This window comes from Microtus pennsylvanicus, chromosome 18, assembly GCF_037038515.1.
Source record: "Microtus pennsylvanicus isolate mMicPen1 chromosome 18, mMicPen1.hap1, whole genome shotgun sequence".
NCBI classification, from domain to species: Eukaryota; Metazoa; Chordata; class Mammalia; order Rodentia; family Cricetidae; genus Microtus; species Microtus pennsylvanicus.
In genome coordinates, this window is record NC_134596.1 from 3116818 (window position 1) to 3139972 (window position 23155).

A 23155-nucleotide genomic window follows, 5' to 3' on the forward strand; every position below is an offset into this window, starting at 1 on the left:
ATGACCAAACAGACCTCCCAATTCTATCCTGTGCTTCTGTCTCAGTTCCTTTCATCTGATATTTCCTTAGCCTTAGCGTCCCCCCAATGCAGGAACCCCAGCTGACTGTAGCAGTGGACCCTACAACAGAGGAGTTCCAGGACTGGCTCCATTAAACAAACAAAAACAAACAAAAACAAAACAAAGAAAATGGATTAAGATAGCCTCCCTCTGCCCAGTCCCCCAGGCAACACTGATAGAGAGAGAGAGAGAGAGAGAGAGAGAGAGAGAGAGAGAGAGAGAGAGAAGGTCAGAAACAGAAGAAAGAGAAGAAAAGGAGGAGAGGGCAAGCGAGCACGCCTAGCCAGCATGCAGCGAGTCAACCAGTCAGCTGTAGCCCAGATACAGGGTTACTGCAACACCTCGGCCATCCTGGCGTCTTCCATCCACTTCTCTTTCCTGTGGCCATCATATTCGGCCTCAGTGAGCATCGGAGATTCTGTATCTATTCATGTTTCTTGCTTTATGACTGTCCATGGTAAAAAGGCTTAGCAGAGGAAGTTAAGGAAGCGCAGGGTGTGCCACGTGCACACACATATAATCCCAGCACTTGGGAGGCATAAGGGGGAGGATCACAAGAATTTCAGACCAGGGGCTGCTGAGATGGCCTAGCTGATAAAATGACACTGGTTCTGACTGCGTGAACACTTGGGCGTGATCCCCTGAACCAACACGGGGGCACGGGGGTGGAGAACTGATGCCCATAAGTTGTTTTCTTTTACACACACACACACACACACACACACACACACACACACGGAGTTCCAGGTCAGGCAGGACTCCATAGTGAGACCCTGTTTCAAAACAACTTTAATGTTTTTCTTCCAACTCAGGCTTGGTGGCACACGTCTGTGATCTGGCTCTGGCTGAGGCATGAGGCATGTATAGACTTGCTGAGCTATACCTTGAGGCCTTGCTGAAAATGACCAGATGGGGAAAAACAAGCAAAAACACAAGCCAAACTACAGCTAAATCCATGGGGATTTGTTGAGAGCAAACACCTAGTCACAGCCTAGGTCCAGGAAGCCAGGTCCTGCCTGGCAGCTGTACCCTCACTACCTGGCCCAGTACTGATGGCCCCTGGCTCTGGCTGCCACAGGCAGATCTCCTTCCCCTTCAGATGTGCTAGGATACAGATCTTCCAGCTCAGAAAGAGGGCTGTTGGGAAGGAGGCGGCCCACCCACCTCTGAGCCTTCCAGGGACTTCCCTCTAACTCCTATGACCCTAGAGTGCTGGATGGGGCTGAGTTCCCTTTAGCCATCCCACAAACAGTGTTGCCCCAGGGTTGTCTACAGGGCCACACACGAAGAAGCCACTGTTCCCGCACTCTCAAAAGCAGTAGAAGTTGCTCAGTTTATTGGAAACCATCGGAAATTTGAGAGAAAAATTCCAAGCATCTAGTATCTCTGGGCATGCAAGAGTGGGCAGCTCCAGGCATCAGTCCCCCATCGGCAGCCATAGGGCCTTGGTTCGTGCTGCGTGCAGACTCAGTTCGGGTCCTGCCCCCTCGACCTCCTTATCCCAGGCCCTTGGGAAGCCCCTGTTCACCCACACAGACTTGAGGTTTCCTGCAGAGGCCCATTCCACAAACTGGGAGCCCTGGGATGGGGAAACATGTGATTAGTACTGCCAGTAGTTTAGTTGCCGAACAGCTGCTTCCTTAGCAACGAGGACTTGTGCCTGAGGACATAGTGCCTGACAAGGCTGGACATTCGGATCCTGGCCAGCATTCCTTCCAGATGCAGAGGAAGTAGAGCCAGGGAACCCCGTCTTCCCTAGTGCTCCTGTTCAAGGCTTTTGCCAATCGGGACTTCCCTTCCACCAACAGATGGTTTAGGAGGGTAGACCTGGAGCTCAGGATATTGCTAGGGTGTAGTCCTTAGCAATAGGTCTTCCAAAATGACGACTTTGGGCAGGGGAGGCATTTAGGCCCTTTAAATGAAGACCCTCTTCCTTCACAAAGTGGTGGCGCACGCCTTTAATCCCAGTACTCAGGAGGCAGAGGCAGGTGGATCTCTGTGTGTTCAAGGCCAACCTGGTCTACATTGTGAGTTCTAGGACAGCCAGGGCTACAGAGAAACCCTGTCTCAAATAAACCACCACCACCACCACCACCACCACCACCACCACCACCACCACCACCACCACCACCACCACCACCATCACCACCACCACCACCACCACCACCACCAAGGACTCTGAAGTACCTGGGCAGAACCGAAGTACCACAGGGCCTGGACTTCCTGATGTAAGGCCAGACAGCGTGTCAGGTGGTCCTGATCTCCTGTCAGTACGTTCACAAGGCCGGCAGGAAACAGGGTGGCTATATCCTAGGATGTGAGAGAGTAAGATGCCCAGGGGTCAAGCAGCAATAGGGCAGGTGAGGAGTGGGCAGCTGGGAGTGGCTGTAGGAGCTCCTACAGGGAATAGGATTTGGGTGATAGAGGCTTGGATGGGGTGCTGGGACTCAAGTTACCAAGGCTACCAGGACGGAGGAGGCCAGCTGAGCTCCAGAAGACCTAGGAGCAGCCATAGGCAGGAGGGGAGGCAGAGGATTTTACCTGACAGACCTCCAGGGCTGGAAGAGGACAAGCCCTACTGGGTACTAAGATCACAGCATTGCCGTGGGCCAGGGCGGGGGCCAGCAGTGACACAAAGGCCAGCAGAGGCCACTCATCTGGACACACCACAGCCAGCACTCCCAGTGGCTCTCGAAGCCGGAGCACAGGGCCTCTCAACCCTGTTACCTACAGGGACAGACGACAATCAAGGACAAGTTCCCAGAGCCTTCCCCATTGCCTGCCCCCTTCTCCCCTCCCCACATTTGACATGTTCCTATGTTCAGAGCAACTCCAATAAAGTGTGACTAGGGGTGCTGGTTTCGGGAACAAAACCCTGGAGCCCAGTGGCCACTGCTGGCTATGTGGATCTGAATGAGTGAAACCTCGCTGGGCCTCTGTGTCTTGCCTTCAATTTGCCATGCTCCTGCCTCAGCCTATGGAGGAACTGAGATTTTTCAGTGTTTTGTGGTACTGTAGAGGGTTCCAAGCATGCTAGGGCTAGGCAAGTGTTCTCTAATCCTTATTTGGGTCTGGTTTACTTTCTGATTTGTTTTGAGACAAGGTCTCCCTGTGTAGAACAATCTAGCCTTGCACTCAGAGATCTTGCCTCTGCCTCCCAGTGCTGGGACTAAAAACATGCACTGGGCAGGGGGAGGGGGTGGTGCACACCTTTAATCCCAGCACTTAAGAGGCAGAGGCAGGTGGATCTCTGTGAGTTCGAGGCCAGATTGGTTTACAAGAGCTAGCTCCAGGACAGGCTCCAAAGCTACAGAGAAACCCTGTCTTGGAAACAAAAACAAACAAACAAGGGTGCAACCCCTTCTGCTGATTTATGTATTATTTACTTAAATTATTTTGATATTTTGAGACAGAGTTTCTCTGTACAGCCTACTGACCTTGAACTGGAACATCTGTCTGCCTCTGCCTCCCGAGTAGAGTACTGGCTTAATCTATTGAGTTATGTATCTACGTGTGTGCAGGAGGTAGGGAGACACAGTTATGTGCACATATGAGTGTTGGAAGGGGAGCTAGGTAGTCACGGGAGGCTGTGGGCAAACCCATGCTCTGTGAGAACAGGAAGAGCTCTTAACTGTGGCCCATCTCTCTCTCTTTTATTTTGAAATGAATGAGCCAAAGTATTTTTGTTTTAATGTACTTGGTGTTTTGCCTGTATGCATGTCTGTATGAGGGTGTCAGGTACCCTGGAACTGGGGTTACAGACAGTCATGAGCTGCCATGTGATTGCTGGGAATTGAACCTGGGTCCTCTGGCTCTTAACCACTGAGCCATCTCTCCAGCCTTGCCACCTCTCCCTCCCTCTCTCTCCCTCCCTCCCCTCCTCTTTTCTGGACAAAGAATTTCACTATGTGGCCAAGGATGATCTGTCTGCCTCTATCTTCCAGGCCTGCACTACCATGCCTGTTTACAAAGCCTTCTTGCATGTAAGCGAGCCTACATTCCACAGATGTTAAATGGCATAACCTGAGAAGTTCTGACCATGTGTACACTCGAGAACACCCTGCTGTCCTATAAGTAATTGTAACCTTCCCCTCCTGCCCTGTCTGAGCCCTCTGGGTTCTCAGCCAAGCACTGATCTGTTGCTCCTCTCATCAAGGTTAGTTGTATCTTCTAGAACTTCTGGGGCTGAGCCTGGGCTCTGACTCCTGGCTGCTGCCGGCCCGGGCCACCTGCTTACAGGTGTCTGACCTGAAGTGTCTGGCCTTGGTCCTGAACCCACGTGCTCCAGATCTGGAGTCGCCTCACACTCAGCTCTACTTCAGTCTTGGCGACCGCAGGTGCTGCTCCGTGGCTCTCTAGTTGGGAGGCCAAGGCTGGCTTCTTACGCTCCAGTGCAGCTGCCAGGGCACACAGCAGGACTCCTCGGGCCACTGGAGACTGGGCCCCCCAGCTGTGGGCAAACAATGCAAGATATGGGAGGGGCATAGCCTGGCCTCAGCTATTCCCAGACAGGACTCCCAGCCCAGGCGCCCTGACCTCTGGGCTTCCCAGGACTTCCGTTGGACCCTCTTACCCAGCGGCAGCCCGGTGAGCAGCTTCTACAGCACCTTGGACATCCTTGGCTCCACCCTCAGCCACACAGCTATAGACTTTGCCTGAAGAATCCTGGATGGGCATGGAGCGCCGGGCCCCAGGAGACTGGAAACGGCCCCCAACGAACAGCCCATAGGCAAGTGCTGGGCTGCACAGAGTGAGGGTGAGGAGGTGTTGGGTCCACTTGGACCCCATGCTCCATTATATTGGCTGGACCATTTCAGTTCCCGTGAACCTTTTGGACTCAAAATTTTATTGTCATGAACCTCTGGAGGACTCTGAATTCCTATGCTGTGAGCTTCTGTAATGAGCCTCTAGGACACTCAAATTCCTATGTGCACCAAGGTACCCCTAGATTCTTGCTTCTGGGAAAGCTCAAACCATTGTAGAACTGAGGTTCTCCAGACCTAAGATTAGGACTATGAGGTCCTAAGACCCAGAAAGCTACACTCAGAACTGGAGACCCTAAGTGCCCTCTCCAGCCTCCTCACCCTCACGCTTAGACTACCAGGCCTGCAACAGCTCACCTGGGCTCTGTTTCTGGCTCTGACGGCAGTTTGGAGGGCACAGCAAGGCCAAATGTGTCATAGCTGAGACTCTCGCAAAGGAAGGGCTCCAAGGAAGGTGTCCCCAACGGCCACAGATACTCAAACAGACCCTGTGAGAGACGCACGGTCACAAGGAGATCCGAGGGTGTGCAGAGATACAAATGCGAAAGGTGAGCACTCACATCTGGGCCCCCATGCCAGGAAGATCCACTCTCTTTGCAGCCGCCTATGGGCACTGCGGGGTCTCGGAGGCCGTGGGCATTGATCCACACGATGCCCATCTTGAGCCTGTGAGGCAAGTAAAGACACCAGGGCGTGGGAGGGCAGGGGACAGGAAGCTGGGGCAGAGGAGAGGGAGATACTTGAGGGGGGATAGGGCAGTGGCAGAGGGGGAAAACACAGCCTTACCCGTAGCCCAGCTCCAGGGCCTGCCCTAGCCTCTCACTCCACACGCTGGCACTGCCTCCCCGTGGTGTCCCATTAGCCAGGGCTAGTGCCTCCTTGGCTGTGCGGAAAGGGGAAGCCACAACCACAGGCCACGGAACCTAGAAGGGGTGTCAGGGGCCTCCTGTCAGTGCTTCACCCACTGGGGGAGCAAGCTAGTGACGGTCTAGTGTGCTCACAGCCCCAGGTCATAGGGTCACCAGAACAGAAGGGCAGGGAAGGATGTCTGCGGTCTCAGAGTCTCACCTCAGCCTGGGCACATGGGGCAGCTGGAGGCAGGCCGGACACTAAGGCTGGAGAGAAGAATGGGCTGTTGGCGGGTACATCACCAGCCTGGAATACCTGGGAAGGAGAAGAAAGATACAGATATAGATGTCTGTCCTCCCTAGACCTGACTGTATCTCAACCCTCCTTCCTAAACCTCCAGGCTTTGTTCTCTTCTCTGAACTTAGGTATCCAGGACTCCAGTCTCCTCCCTCAGACCCACGGGTCCAGTCTCTAGTCTCCTCACCCAACCTGGACATCCAGACCTGGTCCTCCTCCCTCAGACTCAGGGGTTTTGGGCTTGTCCCAAAGCAGCAGTTTCTGACTCTCAAACAGGGGTTAGGTAGCCAAGCTCTAAGACTCTGTTTTGTGACTGGGGCTTACCTGTCCACCCTGGCTTTGGGCTTCATCCACAAAGCTCTGGGCCAGGTCTCGGGCAGCAGTTCCTCGAGCCCCCATGTCTACAGCCCCATCCAGTCCTCGTCCACTCCGTAGCTTTGCCATCCTAGCCTGGAGTCGTCTTAAAGTTTCATCCCATACAGATTCCTGGATGAGGAGCCTGAGCCCCCCCTGTTGAAAAAAGTGTATCAGAAGCAAGCAAAGTCAGGGGCAGTGTAGGGAGAACAGGCTCCCACAGAGGGCCGGGCCTCAGGGACGGAGGACAAGCAAAGTCAGGGGCAGTGTAGGGAGAACAGGCTCCCACAGAGGGCCGGGCCTCAGGGACGGAGGACAAGCAAAGTCAGGGGCAGTGTAGGGAGAACAGGCTCCCACAGAGGGCCAGGCCTCAGGGACGGAGGACAAGCAAAGTCAGGGGCAGTGTAGGGAGAACAGGCTCCCACAGAGGGCCGGGCCTCAGGAACGGAGGACAAGCAAAGTCAGGGGCAGTGTAGGGAGAACAGGCTCCCACAGAGGGCCGGGCCTCAGGGACGGAGGACAAGCAAAGTCAGGGGCAGTGTAGGGAGAACAGGCTCCCACAGAGGGCCGGGCCTCAGGGACGGAGGACAAGCAAAGTCAGGGGCAGTGTAGGGAGAACAGGCTCCCACAGAGGGCCGGGCCTCAGGGACGGAGGACAAGCAAAGTCAGGGGCAGTGTAGGGAGAACAGGCTCCCACAGAGGGCCGGGCCTCAGGGACGGAGGCGCAGCCGTAGACAAGAGGTGCAGTGTACAAAGTTGGTGGCACATACGGGTAATTCCAGGAGGACTAGAGGTTCAAGGCTAGCCTGGACTATATAATGAGTTGGAAGCCAGCTCGGGCTACATAAGTCCCTGTCTTAAATAATACAAGGGTCCACAGAGCGGAAAGTAAAACAAGTTGGGAGTGAACACCCCAAGTCTTTGGAACAATATGGCGGACCCCTGGATCTGAGGACAAGCACACAGGTCTCACCAGGCTTCGGTCTGACCAGATGGCATCCACCACACCTTCCACAGCCGAGTCCACGTCTGCTGAGTCCAGCAGCAGCAACAGGGACTCTGTGCCAAGGGCCAGGCCCAGCTGAGGCCCCTTGCCTGCTAGGCTCTGTCGCAGAGCGCGTCCTTCCTGAGGGAGGCCCATGGGTTTCAGCTGCAGCAGGAGCCTCCTGGCCCTCTGCCATGCCCAGCCCACTCCCAGCCCTTTAGATACCTCCACAGTTCCGCAGAAGGCCACCTTCTGGACTCCAGGTTGGGAGGCCAGAACAGACCCTAGCGAGGCAGGGCCACATACCACATTGAGGATCCCTGGGAAAGAGCCGAGCTCCCCTGCCAGCTGAGCCAGGAGGAGAGGCGTTGGGAAGGCTGGGGGCACAAGGACCACCACAGTGCAGCCTGGGGAAGGGGAACAACTGAGGAATCCTGCAGTCCAGTCTCTGGCTCTTTCTCGCAATCAGGGTCCAGGTGTCAGCCCTCCTCCCTCAGACCCCAAACATCCTCCCCGAGAAAAGGGGATGGGGAGGACACAGCCCTCACCTACCCACAGCCAGAGCAGGGCAGACTCTCCACATCATGTCCAGGAAAGAGAAAGAAGTTGGCAGGATGAAGCCAACGACTCCTGCGAAAAATCCATAGTGAGGGCTGGAAAGGGTGGTTTACTGCATGGGGAGGGCTCCGGGGCCTACAAGTTCTCACCCATAGGCTCCCAGCCTGCCAGTGCCTTCTCCTGGGCATGGGCCTGGACGGCATGGTACTGGAGCAGTTGCTGGGCCAGTGGGACATCTCCATCGCGAACTTCTCGAACAGCCCGCCCAGTGACCAGGGACTCCAGAGTCCACAGCAACTGCTGGTGCTTCTGGATAATCTTGGCCAATCTTTGGAAAATGTAAGGAGTTGGTTCTTGCCCAGGGCAACCTGGACTGTAATTCCCACAAGCCTCTGGGGCAGAACCATAAGTTATCAGGGACAGCAGGTACCAAAGCTGTATAGGAAATGTAATCTATGGGAGCCTCAAAACTCTGGAGGGGGGACACTATAGAATGGTCCTGGTCCCCAATTAGCAACCAGTCCCAAAGATACTAGGAACTTGAACCGGAGTCTCTGATCCAACTGCATTATGGGAAATGGGATCTTCATAGCTGTCCCTAAAGTGTGATGGGAAGCAGGGAGCTTGGATTCTGATGGAGGGCTGAGAAACCGAGCCCCCATGATAGGACACTGAACTGTGGGAAACAACGGCTATCCTGGCCACTAGAGCCCCACATGCATGCGGGAAACACGAGCCATTAAAGCAAAAGGCTCTTTGGAAATGGAATCCCTGTGACTCCTGAGGGACGAGGCCTGGTTGGGCTTCCTCACTGGGTCAGGTGTTGGGCTCGAGCAGCTCCAGGCAGTTGGCTCCAGGTCTGAAAGGCTGTCCTTGCTGCATCCACAGCTGCAGCGATGTCCTCAGCCTGCGCTGGCAGGCAGCTGGCCAGGGTTTCTCCTGCGAATCAAGTGGGGGACGGATTGGGAAGCCCTTGGTGACCAGGGAGGCAGATAGTCAGCCCTTCCTTCTTCAGCCACTCCCTGGTCACCGCGCTCACCGCTCACCACGTCCCAGAGGCCAGGAACCAACTTCCTTTTCCTTCTTCCCTTTTCATTAGAGTTTCAAACTTTTATTTATTCATTTGGATTTATTATGTGTATGAGTGCTTTGCCTGCATGTGTGTATGCACATAATACACGCAGTGCCCATAGGGGTCAGGTGTCAGATCCTCTGGAGCCAGAGTTACTGGTGGACTGGTGGTTGTGAACCCAGGTCCTTTGACAGAAGCAGTCAGTGTTCTTAACCACTGGGCCATCTCGCTAGTCCCTCTCTTACTATGTCTTTTAAATTTATTATTTATTTTGTTTTTTTTTTTTGAGACAGGGTTTCTTTGTGTAGAATCTGCTGTCTTGGAACTCACTGTGTAGATAAGACTGGCCTTGAACTCAGAGATCTGCCTACCTCTGTATCTGGAATATTAGGATTAAAGGTATGTGTTACTACCACTCAGCCCTTTAAATCTATTTTTAATTATGTGCATATATGTGTGTCTGTGTTGTCTGTGTAGTACGAGCACTGGAGTGCAGGTCCTCCTAGAGACCAGAAGATGGCATAGGATTGCCTGGAGCTGGAGTTGCAGGTGGTTGTGAGCTACCTGATGTGACCCTGGGTTTTCTGAAAGATCATTAACACTTAACCACAGAGCCGTCTTTCTTCTTCTTTTTAAGTGGCTCACTATGGAGCCAAGGCTGGTCTGGAACTCACTCTATAGTTCAGACTGGCTTTAAACCCATGGTCTTCCTGCTTTAGCTTCTGGGTTGCCCAAGCTAGAGGTATGAGCCACCACACTTTGCTTGAGGAAGGAAATTTAACAGAGAGGGGCTTCAAAGAGCTTTCTGGGGTACACTAGGAACTGTAATTAGTGAGGCTGTCACTAGGAGAGATGAGAACCCTCATCCCACGACCACCATCAATGGCGGCTCTTGCTCTCAGTAGCCTGAGTACAGGTCGCTGGGTATGTATATGTATACGGCTGCAGCTCTGAGAGAGGCCTTTGTCCTTCCCGAATGACTGGGGTCATCAAAAACCTGTGATAGGATCCTGGCAAGGCACTGGATTCCTGTGTTCTGGCTTCAGCCACGTTCCATTGATATAGTGGCCCAAGAGGCGGTTGTGAGTATCCAGCCAGGCCTGGAGGAAGACAAGAGTTTGGACAAGGGCCTGAGGCAGCTGGGGCAGCTCAGTACTTAGCCAGAGTCTCCTTGAGGAGACTCTTGTACTCTTGCCCTCAGCTGATGCTTTTCCTTCTGGTTTTTTGTTTGCTTTATGCTGGTGATTGAACTCAGGGACCTATGCGCTACCAAATTATACTTCCAGCCCATTATTATTATTATTTCTACTATGATTAAAACATCTGAAACTCATGTTAGCCAATACTCAGCTATACTCTATACAACCCCAGTACTCAGGCTAGTCTGGGCTACATAGCAAGATCTTGGACTCTTTTTTTTTTTTCTGTTTCTCTTTCTGTTTTAGACAGGGTAGTCTAAACTCACTGGTGCCGTGAATGAACTCCTGAACCTCCTGTCTCCTTCTCCTGTGTGCACTACTATACCTGGTTTAAATAGAATATGTTCAAAGAAAAATAATTAATAAAACATTTCCTTCCATAGAGAAATGACCAAGTTTGGAAGCACACAGTAGTGTTTGTTTGGTGCTTGGTGCTGGGATGGAACCAGGGCCTTGAGCATATTAGGCCAGGGCTCTACTGCTCAACTTGATTCAGCTCTGTCAACTTCACACTGGTCCAGGACACCTGGTGTGCAGGACACCGTGTCCCCAGCCAGCATTCTGCAAGAAATAGCACCCGTGCCTCTCTGTGTCTTGTGGGGCTGCTAAGCTAGCCAAGTACATTCACTCCTGCAATCCTGCTCCTCTGCATCTCGGCCACCACCACTGGGAGAACAGCGAGGACTCAACAGGCCTTGCAGCCCCGTGCAAGTGACCAGGCTGTGGAGTCTGTGCCTGAGGCTTGACAAGTACTTGCTGCACAGGCCTGGCCTGGCTTTCAGTCACAGCTCTGGTACTTAGCTACTATGTAACTGTTATTATTTTGTGTGTGTGCACACTGTATGTGAAGGCCAAAGTCTGATGTTGGGTGTCTTCCTCAATTGCTGTTTATCTTGTTTTATAAAAGACTCATTATGGTTTCATTTTTATATGTATGAGTGTTTTTCATGCACGTATGTGAGGCATTACACATATGAAGTGCCCACAGAGGTCAGAATACAGAGGCAGTGTCGCTGGAACTGGAGTTACAGATGGTTATGAATTGCCACGTGCCTGGGTCCCTTACAGGAGCAAGTTCTCTTGGCTGCTGAACCATCTGTCCAGCCCCTCTGTCTTTTGTCAGAGAGGGTCTCTCACTGAACCTGAAGCTCAGTTTCAATTAGCAATTAGCGGGCCAGCAGGCCCGAGGATCTTCTTGCCCCAGCCTCTTTCACAGTGGAATTACATGTATGTTGCTGTACTGCTTTTTTACGGTTTGTTTGAGACAAGGTCTCCCTCTGTAGCTCTGGCTGGCCTAGAACTCACTCTGTAGACCAGGCTGGTCTTGAACTCAGAAGCAATCCATCTGTCTCTGCCTCCCGAGTGCTGCAGTTAAAGCTGTGCACCACCATGTCTGGGTGGATTTTGACTTGTGTGCACGGGAGCATGGGATTTGAACGCAGGTCCTCACTCTTGTGCAACAAGCACTCTGCTAACTGAGCCATCTCTCCAGTCCTCTAACATATAACCTTAGCCAGAGGCTTATTTATTTATTATTATTAGCTATTATTTTTTTGAGACAGGGTTTCTGTGTCACCCTAACTGTCCTGGAACTTGCACTGTAGACCAGACAGGCCTCTAATTCAGATATCTGCCTGCCTGCCTCCCGAGTGCTGGGTCAAAAGTGTTCACCACTACCAGGCTTAGCCAGGGTTTTCTAACACTCTGACCCTGCTAAAACATCCCCAAGCCTGATGACACAGTTACTTCTGTGGCCTTTACTGTGCCTTACTCTCTACGCAGGCTTCATGCTGCTTCCTCTTCCTGCTTACATTTCTAAGGTTATTAAATCCAACATCTACTTCCCACTTTCTGTTGCTTTTCCCTTATCTTGACAATTGGGTTTGTCATTTTTACTTTTTTTTTTTTTAAGCAAAATGGGCTTGGTGTGGCAGCATAGGGCTATAACTTGAACAGTGAAGCAGGAGGATCGCCATGATTTAAAGGCCAGCGGGTCTACACAGTTAGTCCCAGGACAGCCAGGGAGGACTAAAAAGCAAAACAAGAACAAAAATAAACAAATAAAAATCTTTTAAAAAGGAAAACTGTCACCCAAAAGTCCTAAATTGAAGTGTGCATAGGGCCAGAGCCATTCAGAAGTGGGGCAAGGGCATGTGAGCTGTGCATTAAGTATACCGGACGACAGTTGATGCTCTGGGACTGAATAACAGGGCTGCTGTGCAGCAAAGCCTTATCTGTTAGGAATAAAGGCTGGAATATTTATGGGAAAGCAGCACCACAGCTGGCATTTGTTTAGACCACTCTGGAGAAAAGAGAAAAAGCAGAAGGGAGCACTGGATGGGCTGCTGACTGCTGAAGTTGTGATGAGTACACGGGAGTTCCTAACAGTGACTGCCATGTGAAAGATGGAAAACTTCCTTCAAAGGGAAAAACAAATCCCACAAGAATGTCCACAGGGTTCTGGCAGGCCACAGGAGAGGGAGACGAGCGTCTGTTGGACACGGAGAACTGAAAATGTCTCCAAAGAAGCCAAGACAATTGGGTCCAGATGAGTTTTGTCAGGGAACTAGAGCCAAAAAGTTGCCAAACTTTGGAATTTTATTTTGGAGAGAAATTAGAATCCAGGATGTTTAGATGGAATTAATTGTACAATAATTGACATTTCCAAAAACAAAGCTCAAGCCAAGGAAAACATGTTTGCTTAGTTGAGCTGCTCAGATTGTAAACTTGAGACTTTTGTTAGAGTAAATGGGGAGGGCGGGAGGGGGATGGGGACAGGGAGGAGATAGGCCAGACAGACACACATGGCCGAGAACGTGAAGTGATGGGTTCAGAATCCAAAGCATGGTGACGGGACCAGCTCTTTCTCTCATTTTTTGAGACTGTTTTGGAACTCATAAATTCTCCTGCCTTGTCTTCCAAATGCTGGGGTTACTGGTGTGTCCCACTACGTCAAAACTCCTTCAAGCTGTGTGGACTATGGGCAAAATGACTCAGCTCATCAACCCTGGGTTCTGTCACTAAAATAACAAGAATAATCCCCTCTCCGTTGTTCTGCAGATTAAGTGAAATCGTGCTTAGCACAGAGGTTGGCACAATTCATCTATCCATCCATCTCCGCCTTCGACCTACTACTGCTATTCCGGGCATCGTACCACTAAGTAGCCTCCATCTGCGGCCATTCTCTGCATCTGTATCTCTAGTTACTCCTAGCGCAGTATCTTTTTACGCTGGCATTTCTCTGGTTGGTATCTCCAGTACAATTGTTTGTGGAGAAGCCCAAAGGTCAAGCAACACTAGACTCCACCTCAGGACAGTCAGTCTCCATACCACCAGAGCCCAGTGTCTGTCCTATGCTGGACTCCATGCAGGGACAGCTGACTGGCCTCCAGCCAGCTATCAGAGTTAGACCCTGCCCTCTTAACCAGCACCTGTTTCTCAGGGATTGGGCTATGCCCAACCTGGAACCTTAAATGAACTACAAATAGTTGTGTGCTGCCTGCTACAGGAAACGGCAACCATGCCTTTGTTTCAAAAAGTTGTAGCCATCTTACAAGACTATCTTTGCTTCAAGAGGTTAGGGCTACCTTGTTACAGTCCTGTCTGTTTCAGCACGCTCATTCTAACTTGCTGAGTTCATCTTCTGCTCCTGAAACCTCAAAGACTATTTTGCCTTCCGAATTCATTTGGAAACCTAAAATATAAAAACCCTATCTTCCTCACATCCAAGGCTGACCTCTTGAACCCCGCCTTAGAGTAGAAATAAAAAAGCTTGCTTTAATTAATTTTGCCATGATGATTTAGGTCGGTGGTCTTTCTCCTCTAATCTTTGGGATTAACACTCTTAAACTTGAGTGTTATAATGCTGTCCTTCCGAAGCTGGAGCCCATCTGGTAGTGAGGATTATCTCTCCAATCCCCTTAGTATCTAGTGGGACCAGGAGCAAAAAAATCCCAGGCACCTACTAAATTCCACCAGGAAGCCAAGTGGGTTCTGGAAAACCCTGACGGCTTACAAGAGCCCTAAGAAGTCCAGGATCATGAGGCTCTTAAGGATTAATTATGAACATGAAAATCTCTAAAAGAAACCCACTAAATTGAAGGGTTCAAATGGTCCCTGAGGATCATGGGAACTCATAGGGGTTGGGGGTTCACAGGAAGTTCTGACCAACTTGGGGTTCTGAGCGTTCCCGTGAGTCTCCGAGGAACCACCCCTCCCTGACGGGTGCTGAAGAAACGCCACGGCGGCGTGCGGCACGCGATCCCGTCCACGAGACTCGCGGCGGGAATCACGCGAGCTGGGGGGGGCGGAGCTTCCGAGAATGCCGCAGAGGACCACGGGAACCCGCGCGCCAAATGCAGCCCGTAAGCCTGAGCTAGGGAGTAGACGGCCGCCGCCGGGCAAGCTCTCACCAGTGCGCATGCGTGGCTCTCCGGCACCGGTCCGTACTCCAGTGTCGTGAAAATCTCGCGGGCGCAGGGTCGGACACGCGTGGCCGCCATCGCTCGCCGAACGCCTTCCACGGAGGACTGCCTGACGAAGGACCTTGGGATCGTGGAGGTCCGAAGGGCGGCACCGCCCACTCCGGTCAAGGGGGCGGGGCCCACAGGCTAGGGCGTGGCGCGAGCTCGAGGGCGCGTCCCTCCCCCTTTAGAGCCACACCACGGCTCCCGTGGGCGGACGCTGGGAAATGTAGTTTCCTGGATAACAGCAACGGGGCGGGGCGGAGATCTCCGCATTAACAGAAGGGCTCCAGCGTTGGGAGGACAGCATATTGTCATTTTGACTCTTTAGAAAAATAAATTGGCCGGACGGTGGTGGCGCACACCTTTAATCCCAGCACTCGGGAGGCAGAGGCAGGTGAAACTCTGTGAGTTCCAGGACAGGCTCCAAAGCTACAGAGAAACCCTGTCTCAAAAAACCAAGAAAAAGAGAAAAAGGGAAAACTTGTTTTGTTGAGACAGCGTCTCACCACGTAGCTCTGGCTGTCCTGGAATTCACTCTGTAGAACGGGCTGCTTTAAACTCAAAAAGATCTGCCTAGCTCTGCCACCTGAGTGCTGGATTAACGGCAGGCGCCAACAAACCCGGCAGAAAAAAAAATGTTCTCTCTTTTTTTTTTAGATTTTTCGAGACAGGGTTTCTCTGTAGCTTTGGAACCTGTCCTGGCACTAGCTCTTGTAGACCAGGCTGGCCTAGAACTCACAGAGATCCGCCTGCCTTTGCCTCCCCAGTGCTGGGATTAAAGGCGTGCGCCACCATCGCCCGGCAAAAAATGTTCTTGATGTTTTCCCATCTTAAAAAAATAATTGGACAGCCGGGCGGTGGTGGCGCACGCCTTTAATCCCAGCACTTGGGAGGCAGAGGCAGGCGGATCTCTGTGAGTTCGAGACCAGCCTGGTCTACAAGAGCTAGTTCCAGGACAGGCTCCAAAACCACAGAGAAACCCTGTCTCGAAAAACAAAAAACAAAAAAAAAAAAAATTGGAGGTGGGGGTAGAAAGAAATAACTGGAGGCAGATAGTGCAGCTTTTAGTCCAAGAGTCCACTAGGGAACAAGAGCTGGCACTGGGTCTCAGGGATAGTTGAAAAGCAATTTTTTTGTTTGTTTGTTTTTAGATATAGGTTTCTCTGTGTAGCCCTGGGGACAGGAGTCGCTGGGCGGTGGCAGCACAGGCCTTTGATCCAGCACCTGGGAGACACAGACTGGCAGATCCCAGGGTTCGAGGCCAGTCTGGTCTACAGAGCGAGTTCCAGGACAGCCACGGCTACACAGCGAACACTGTCTTGAAAACCCAAAAAGAAATAGAAAGAAAGGATCGGAGCATAAGACCAAGTTCTCAACATAAAGGAGATTTATTTGCCCGAGAGGGACAATGACAGGGGGATAGGAGGCCATGGCTGAGGGAAGGATATTGGCCCTGGAGGAACAAAGGGCTGCCTCTGGGTAAAGTGGAGGCAGACGTGGCACATGGGGAAATGGCAGTTTATAAAGGGAAAGGGGAAGCCTGTGTTAGGGTGAGGTGTTTAATTTTAATTGGCCATGTTAATTAGGGTAGCCAAAGGGGACTGGGGACTTGTGATTGCTGGACTTCAGTACTTTGACTCCTAGGCCTTGTCGGTCAGCCGCAGGAGTAGGAAGTGGCCAAAAAAGAGACTAGACCTTGGTGGCTAGTTTTAGGGGTGTAATCTATGGTTTAGCAGGGGAGAAGGAAAGAGGAAGGGCACGGGCAGCAGAGCCGTGCTTGCCAGGCGCCGGCCTTCTAGAGCCCTTTCAGTCCTAGAATTTGCTCTGTAGACCAGGCTGGCCTCGAACTTAGAGCACCACTTCCTTCTGCCTCCCAAGTACTGGGATTAAAGGTGTACACCACCACCACTCAGCTAAAAATATTTGTCTTTTACTGGTATGGGTGTTTCTTCACATGTATGTCTGTGCACCACGTGGGTACAGTGCCTGTGGAGGCCAGAAGAGAGCCGTGGAGCCACTGGGGCCGGAGTTACAGGCAGCTGTGAACCACCAAGTGGGTGTTAGGAGCTGAACCTGTTCTTTCTGAAAGCAACGTGTTCTTAACCACGGAGTCATCTCTCCAGCACTAATATTTTATTCTTTTTAAAGTAAGCAAAGATTTGCTTTTGTTTTGCGCGCATGGGTATTTTGCCTGCCTGCAGGTCTTGTGAATCACATGCATAGAGTACCCCCAGGAGGCCGGAAGAGGGCGTTGGATCCCCTAGACCTGGAGTCACCATGTGGGTGCTGGGAATCAAACCCTGGTCTTTTCGAAGACCAGTAGGCTCTCAAAAACTGAATTATCTCTCCAGCTTCTCCTCCCCATGGTTTTTTTATAAACAAAAATCTTCATTTTGCCCAAAAAGGGTAGTTAATAGTATTGAAATTAAGGGTGTGTGTGTTGGGTGGGTCGGACCCAGAGCCTAACGCACGATAGACAAGAGCCACATACAGAGATACTAAATTTTCAGAGTGACAGTCCTTTCTGCACTGAACCGCCCGCAGTTGTTAGTGAAGGGCAGAAATGTAGGTTTTATTGATTCAAGAAGTATATCGTTTCACGAGCCGCCTCAGGTCTTACTTTTGATTGGCTAGTTAGGGGGGGCGTGACTTCAGCTTTCTAATACAAATTGTCAGCGCGGGGCCTGCTTGAATGATCCGGCTTTGATTCGTCGGAAGTGTGATTACTTCAGTTCCTTGGTTACAGAGGCCGGAAGTGTGTCTTTCATTTACGGATCGGCCAAACAGGACCGATCAAGAGACCCAACACGCTTGAGGAGACAGTGCCTTCTTCGCACGGAACTGTAGACCATTACCAACACAGATCTTAGAGTTCTGGGTAGAGTGCGGTGTGTTAGAATCGACCGAGGTCCTGCAATAAACTGGCTTCGTTTGTCCGGGAAAAGTTCTCCACGTTTTGAACGCCTAGGACTTTTTTTCAGGGCCATGGCGGAGTCGAAGCTTCTGGCACCAGAGCTAAGCGATGGAGAGTCGATGGGTGATGAGACCGTGCGGTTTCAGGAGATGCTACTGCAGGTGCGGCCTGACTGGACTTTTGGGAATCTGGGTGTTTAAATATTTATACACTGGCGCTCAGAGATGCTGCTTCAGTTCCCAGAATGCCCTGCGGTAGCAAGGAGGCCTATGGGAATCGTAGTTGTTTAGCTCAAAATTTACCAGAGTTTAAAAGAAATGGAGTTGGGGTGATCTTGGGAGTCCTGTAAAAAGAAAAGGGAGCTAGACTGTATAATATAAGTGAGCCGGGTGGTGGTGCCGCACGCCTTTAATCCCTGCCCTGGGGATACACAGGCAGGCAGATATCTATGAGTTTGAGAACAGCCTGGTCTACAGAGTGAGTTCCAGAACAACCAGGGCTACACAGAGAAACCCTGATTCAAAAAACAAAACAAAAACAAAAATATATATATATAATATTAGTAAAAAACCTGTGCTCCCCAGCCATCACAGACGAGGTGTCCTATAAACATTTGGGAAGCACATGAGGGTTTTGACAGGACAGAAGCATCATGGAGGGTTGTTTTTTTTTCCCCTCACAGGCTTCCAAAGAGCTCCAGCAAGCCCAGATGGAAAGGTCAGAATCTACACAGATCCAGCCCCAGCCTGGTGAGAAATAGATATAGATATATAGGAACATATATGTGAATGTTTATATACTTATAGATGTATATACACATGTATGTATATGTGTGTATGTATGTGTGTGTGTCTGTGTGTGTACACATAGAGAGATTTAGAGTATCCCAGAGCAAGGATGGGAGACCCTGAGAAAGGTCAGGAGAAACTAGGAGCAGGGGACACAGGATGAAGTAGAGAGATCATAACTGCATACAAAGGCCTAGAAGTAGTTAGGTGAATGCACAGGTAGGAAGATCAGAAAAACTGGACCACAGAGAGCAGAGCGGGAAAGTAAGAAAATGTCAGGGGCCTGAGGGAGGTAGAGGGGAACAGAGGCCAGAGCCAGAGAGTGAGAGGAGCCAGCAAGAGGGCTGAGCAAGGAAAGGCCTGGCACTCAGCCTGGTGACTCCTGAATGTTCTCTGACCATCACACACAACAGCCATGGCATGAATGCACATGCGTGCACACACCCACCCACATATACACACAAAGTAAGTGCATGTAATAAAAATTGAAATGGAGAAGGAACTGGGTGTGGTGGTGAGGGCCTGTAATCTCAGGAGGCAGGAGTATCCCAAGTCTGGGCCAGCCTCGGTACAGAGTGAGAGACCTTGTCTCAAAAAAGGGAGAGGGTGGGTGTGGGGTGAGAACGAGACTGCCCAGGGACAGATGGCCAAGATAAACCCACTGTGCAGGTTTCTGCATAAAGACCAACTCATCGGAAGGAAAGGTTTTCATCAACATCTGCCACTCTCCCTCCATCCCTCCCCCGGTGGACGTGACTGAGGACGAACTGCTTCAGATGCTGGAGGAGGACCAAGCTGGCTTCCGAATCCCCATGAGCCTGGGAGAGCCACATGCTGAGCTGGATGCAAGTCAGTACCCTCAGAAGACACCAAGTCTCTTCCCTCAAGATCCTGCGATTCTCAGGAGCTTCCAGTCAGGGTTGGGAGCCAAAGCGGATTGACCCAGGCCTTCAGGGAACATGCCCTGGGGCTCTTCACTGAGTTAAGGAGGCTTCAGAGAAGGCTGCCTGGAACAGTAGTAGTCTGATAGAAGATTTGGAGAGTTAACTGGGCAGTGGTGGCGCACACCTTTATCCCAGCACTAGGTAGCACAGGCAGGCAGATCTCTGTGAGTTTGCGGTCAGCCTGGTCTACAGAGCGAGTTCCAGGACAGCCAGGGCAGACAGAGAAACCTGTCTCAGGAAAGATTTGAAGAGGGTTTTAAGCAGAGACGACTAGTGAGCTGGGCATGGTGGCTCACTCTTACAGTATTAGCTCTTACTGAGGCAAGAGAATTGCTGAAAGCTAGAGGCCATGCTGAGCTACATGGGAAATTGACAAGGGCCATGTCTGGGGGATACAGTGACTAGACTGATGGGCATCAATGAGGAGAGACTGTAAGTGTGGACAGTCAGGGTTCTCTAGAACAGACATGAGCTTTTTCCTAGAGGTGGGCAGGATAGAGGGAGGTGGTTCTTGGGGCCACTGGAGAGGATCAGGGTCTGTCTTGGGGATATGGGCATCAACCTGGAGTTGAGCCTGGAAGCCAAGAAGGACCTGGTCAGAGTTGCCTGGGGAGTGTGTGCTGGCCTCACTTCCCGTGTCTTGGATCTGGTCCTTGGGTAAGTTCTCGTTTTGGGTGTTACACGGAGGGTTGCAGGGCCCTTGTTCCTTCTTTCTTTCCACAGAAGGCCAGGGCTGTACTGCCTATGATGTTGCCGTCAACAGCAACTTCTACCTGAGGATGCAGGTGGGGTGTATGTAATGGGCAAGGCCCAGGGAGGGTGCTTACCCCAACCCCGTCCCCACCATCCTGTCTCTTGTTTGTCTCACCTTAGAACAGCGATTTCTTGCGGGAGCTGGTGGTCACCATTGCCAGAGAGGGGCTTGAGGACAAGTATGGTTTACAGCTAAATCCAGGTGAGAGGCCGGAGGGCAGTGGGAACGGCCTGGATGGCACACTGGGAGAGGTGAGTCCAGTGTGTCAGCGATTTCCTCCACCAGCTCTCAGCAGGGGGTGGAGCTTCTGGGGAGTGAAGGTGGGGCTGAGAAGGGGCGGGGTCAGGAGTCTGCTGGGGGGGGTGTTGGGTGGTGCTAAGGTGGGTAGGACCTCCTAAAGTCAAGATTGCCAGGTCAGAGCAGAAAGTGTCTGGGAAGGTGGCCTAGGCTCTATGGACTGGGAGGCACCACCTGAGGGAACCCCACTTCAGCGACCTCCCACTCTGCAACTCTCAGAATGGCGCATGCTGAAGTATCGGCCTTTCCTGGGCTCCATCTCGCAGCAGAACATTCGCTCCCAGCAACGCCCTCGGATCCAGGAGCTGGGGACCCTTGAAGGGTGAGCCTTCATGAATACCAGGGCTGATGACCATCCTGGGTCTCTTGGGACGCAGGGACAGAACTGAGACTCAGAGTTGGATGGAGGGAGGAAGGGACAGGAAGCCAAGTAGAGGGTACAGGGCTGTCAGACCAGGTGGTCACCCTCAGTCTGCCATTGTTCCCATACAGCCCAGAACGGCCTCACCTGAACCTTTGGTTGGAAGCCCCTGACCTCCTCTTGGCCGAAGTTGACCTCCCAAAGCTGGTGAGTGCCGGCTTTTTAGTCAGAGAAAAGAACTAGAGTCTGGACACCCTGGGACTGGGTCAGGACATCGAGGAGCCAAAGTCCTGGGTCTGAGGGAGGAGGCTGGGCCTGGACTCCTGGGTCTGAGGGAGGAGGCTGGGGCCTGGACTCCTGGGTCTGAGGGAGGAGGCTAGGGCCTGGACTCCTGGGTCTGAGGAGGGAGGCTGGGGCCTATACTCCTGGGTCTGAGGGAGGAGGCTGGGGCCTGGACTCCTGGGTCTGAGGGAGAAGGCTGGGCCTGGACTCCTGGGTCTGAGGGAGGAGGCTGGGCCTGGACTCCTGGGTTTGGGTTAGGTCTCTGGAGGCAGTGATGTGGGGCTGTCCCCAGACCCAGAAAACCAGCAGGTGCAGCCACTGCTCTCCGAGTCTGAGTTCCTTGAGACTTAGAGTTACTGTCCTTTGATTTTGTTTGCATTGTTTTGGTTCTGAGGATTGAAACCACAACCATGCATGGTACGCCCTTGTAGCCACAGTTTCCCAGTGCTGGGGCTGTGGGCTGACCTTACCTCATCCCCAGGACGGAGTTCAAGGGCTGACCCTGGAGATTGGAGAAAGTCACCTGGTGATGGGAGGCTCCCAGCAACTGTACCGCCTCAATGCCTCCATTCCCCTGCGGATCAACCCTGAGGCAAGCAGGGCTGCTTTCCACCACCGGAGAAAGGTACCTGGTGGGACTTGAGGAAGCTGGAGCCATGCATCTGTCGGAGGAGGCTGGGTCCTGAACCCTCGTTCTCTTCCCTTTCTCAGCAGCTGATGGTGTTCTTGCCCCTCCTGTCAGTGTCTTGACCGGAATCTCCTTGTATCTCCAGAGGTGGCGAACATGTTGGTGTCTTCTCTAAATGTGAAGTAAACAGTCTTTCCAGTTCTTTCCAGCTTCAGAAATGAAGACAGGGCGGGTGGAGGGGAAGAGGGCTATCAGCTCTGACCCTGGTGTCCCCTAGACGTCCCTGGACTCCTTTCTTCGTCTCCCCTGGGCCCCAGAGCTGACCCTACTCGTGTGCTCCCACTTCATGGTCCCAGAGCATCCAGGCTCAGCTCTGACCCCTTCCTTCCTAGACTGTGACTTCCTACAGACACCCAGCAACCTCACAGAACAGTGTCCCACATCACTGACTCTTGCTTCTCCTCGTTCTAGTGCCCCCTTCTCTAGAATGGCCTTCCTCGTGCAGTGGGTGCTCTCTTGTGACGGGGTTACGCTACCTGATCTTTTAGCAACCAAACTCAAGCAGCGTTTCTGGATCTCCTGCCTCTACTCCATGAACTCTGTCCATGCCTGGGGTCCAGCTTCCTATCACAAACACACCCAAGTCTACACCCCCCCCACTTCCTGCTGACTCAGCTGTACTTCCTCCTGGCGCAGCCTGCTGGTCTCGCCTTTGGGACACTCCTACTCTACTTCCCAATATTCCTTCCCCTTGTCAGTACTGCTGTAACCCAGGGCCTCTAATGCCAAGCCTGTGCAAGGGAGTCAGTGGTGACGCATGCCTCGCCTTTAATCCCAGTGCTCAGGAGACAGACAGAACTAGCCCCTGCTGCTGAGCCTGAGGACTGGAGATCCTTTTCAGTGCCCCACGTGGTAGAGGAAACTGACTCCCAAAAGTCGGCCTCTCACCTCTACAAGGCGCACTGTGGCATCCCAGCCTGAGCACGCACGCACACACACACACACACACTTCAGATTTATTTACATGTATGAGTGGTTTACCTGCATGCACACTGTTTTACCTGCAGAATTCAAAAGAGGGCGCCAGATCCTCTGGTCATGAGCCATCGTAAGGGTGATGGGAATTGAACCCCAGCCCTCTGCAAGAGCAACAATGCTCTTAACTACGGAGTCATCGCTCCAGCCCCAAACGTAGTTTTTAGCTTTTGTTTTTTTGTTTGGTTTTTCAAAACAGGATTTCTCTGTGTGGCCCTGTTTGTCCGGGAACTCGCTCTGTAGACCAGGCTGGCCTTGAACTCAGAGATTCCGGACAGTGGGGGCACAGGCTTTTTTAATCCCAGCCCTCAGGAGACAGAGGCGGGCGGGGGGGGGGGGGGGCGGGATCTCTGAGTTCAATGTCAGATGCCCCACAGTGAATTCCAAGACAGACAGGGCCACACAGAAACAACCCTGTGTTAAAGAAAACTACAACAAAACCAAAAACAAGGCCATACCGTTGCTGAGAAAAGCTGGTAAAGTCCTAAGGGTGTCTGTCCTGTAGCCAAGCTTGGTGGGTATGCCTTCAGTAACATGCTCTGGAGACTG

The 23155-nt window shown here is 52.1% G+C and overlaps 2 protein-coding genes across 3 annotated transcripts; one reads left to right on the forward strand and one right to left on the reverse strand.

The window, feature by feature from the left end:
* Positions 1–1374: 1374 nt before the first annotated feature.
* On the reverse strand, positions 1375–14683 carry Aldh16a1 (aldehyde dehydrogenase 16 family member A1). Its single transcript, XM_075953316.1, has 17 exons — positions 14550–14683; positions 9936–10038; positions 8679–8805; positions 8016–8194; positions 7861–7938; positions 7534–7715; positions 7297–7449; positions 6294–6479; positions 5892–5987; positions 5610–5746; positions 5384–5489; positions 5181–5311; positions 4634–4801; positions 4309–4510; positions 2602–2787; positions 2248–2370; positions 1375–1639 (listed from the first exon to the last, which is right to left on the reverse strand). The coding sequence occupies exons 1-17, from the start codon at positions 14637–14639 to the stop codon at positions 1478–1480; spliced, it is 2409 nt and encodes an 802-aa protein (XP_075809431.1). The 5' UTR covers positions 14640–14683; the 3' UTR covers positions 1375–1477.
* Positions 14561–21773, forward strand: Pih1d1 (PIH1 domain containing 1). 2 transcript variants are annotated; one of them, XM_075953317.1, is made up of 10 exons: positions 14561–14697; positions 17585–17678; positions 18200–18266; positions 18975–19154; positions 19973–20034; positions 20123–20204; positions 20520–20622; positions 20793–20868; positions 21425–21568; positions 21655–21773. In XM_075953317.1, exons 2-10 carry the CDS (start codon positions 17589–17591, stop codon positions 21691–21693), a joined length of 843 nt encoding a protein of 280 aa, XP_075809432.1. In that variant the 5' UTR covers positions 14561–14697; positions 17585–17588; the 3' UTR covers positions 21694–21773. The 2 variants fall into 2 exon arrangements, with proteins under 2 accessions (XP_075809432.1, XP_075809433.1); XM_075953318.1 differs by lacking the exon at positions 14561–14697 and having other exon boundaries at positions 17363–17678; positions 21658–21747.
* Positions 21774–23155: the final 1382 nt, after the last annotated feature.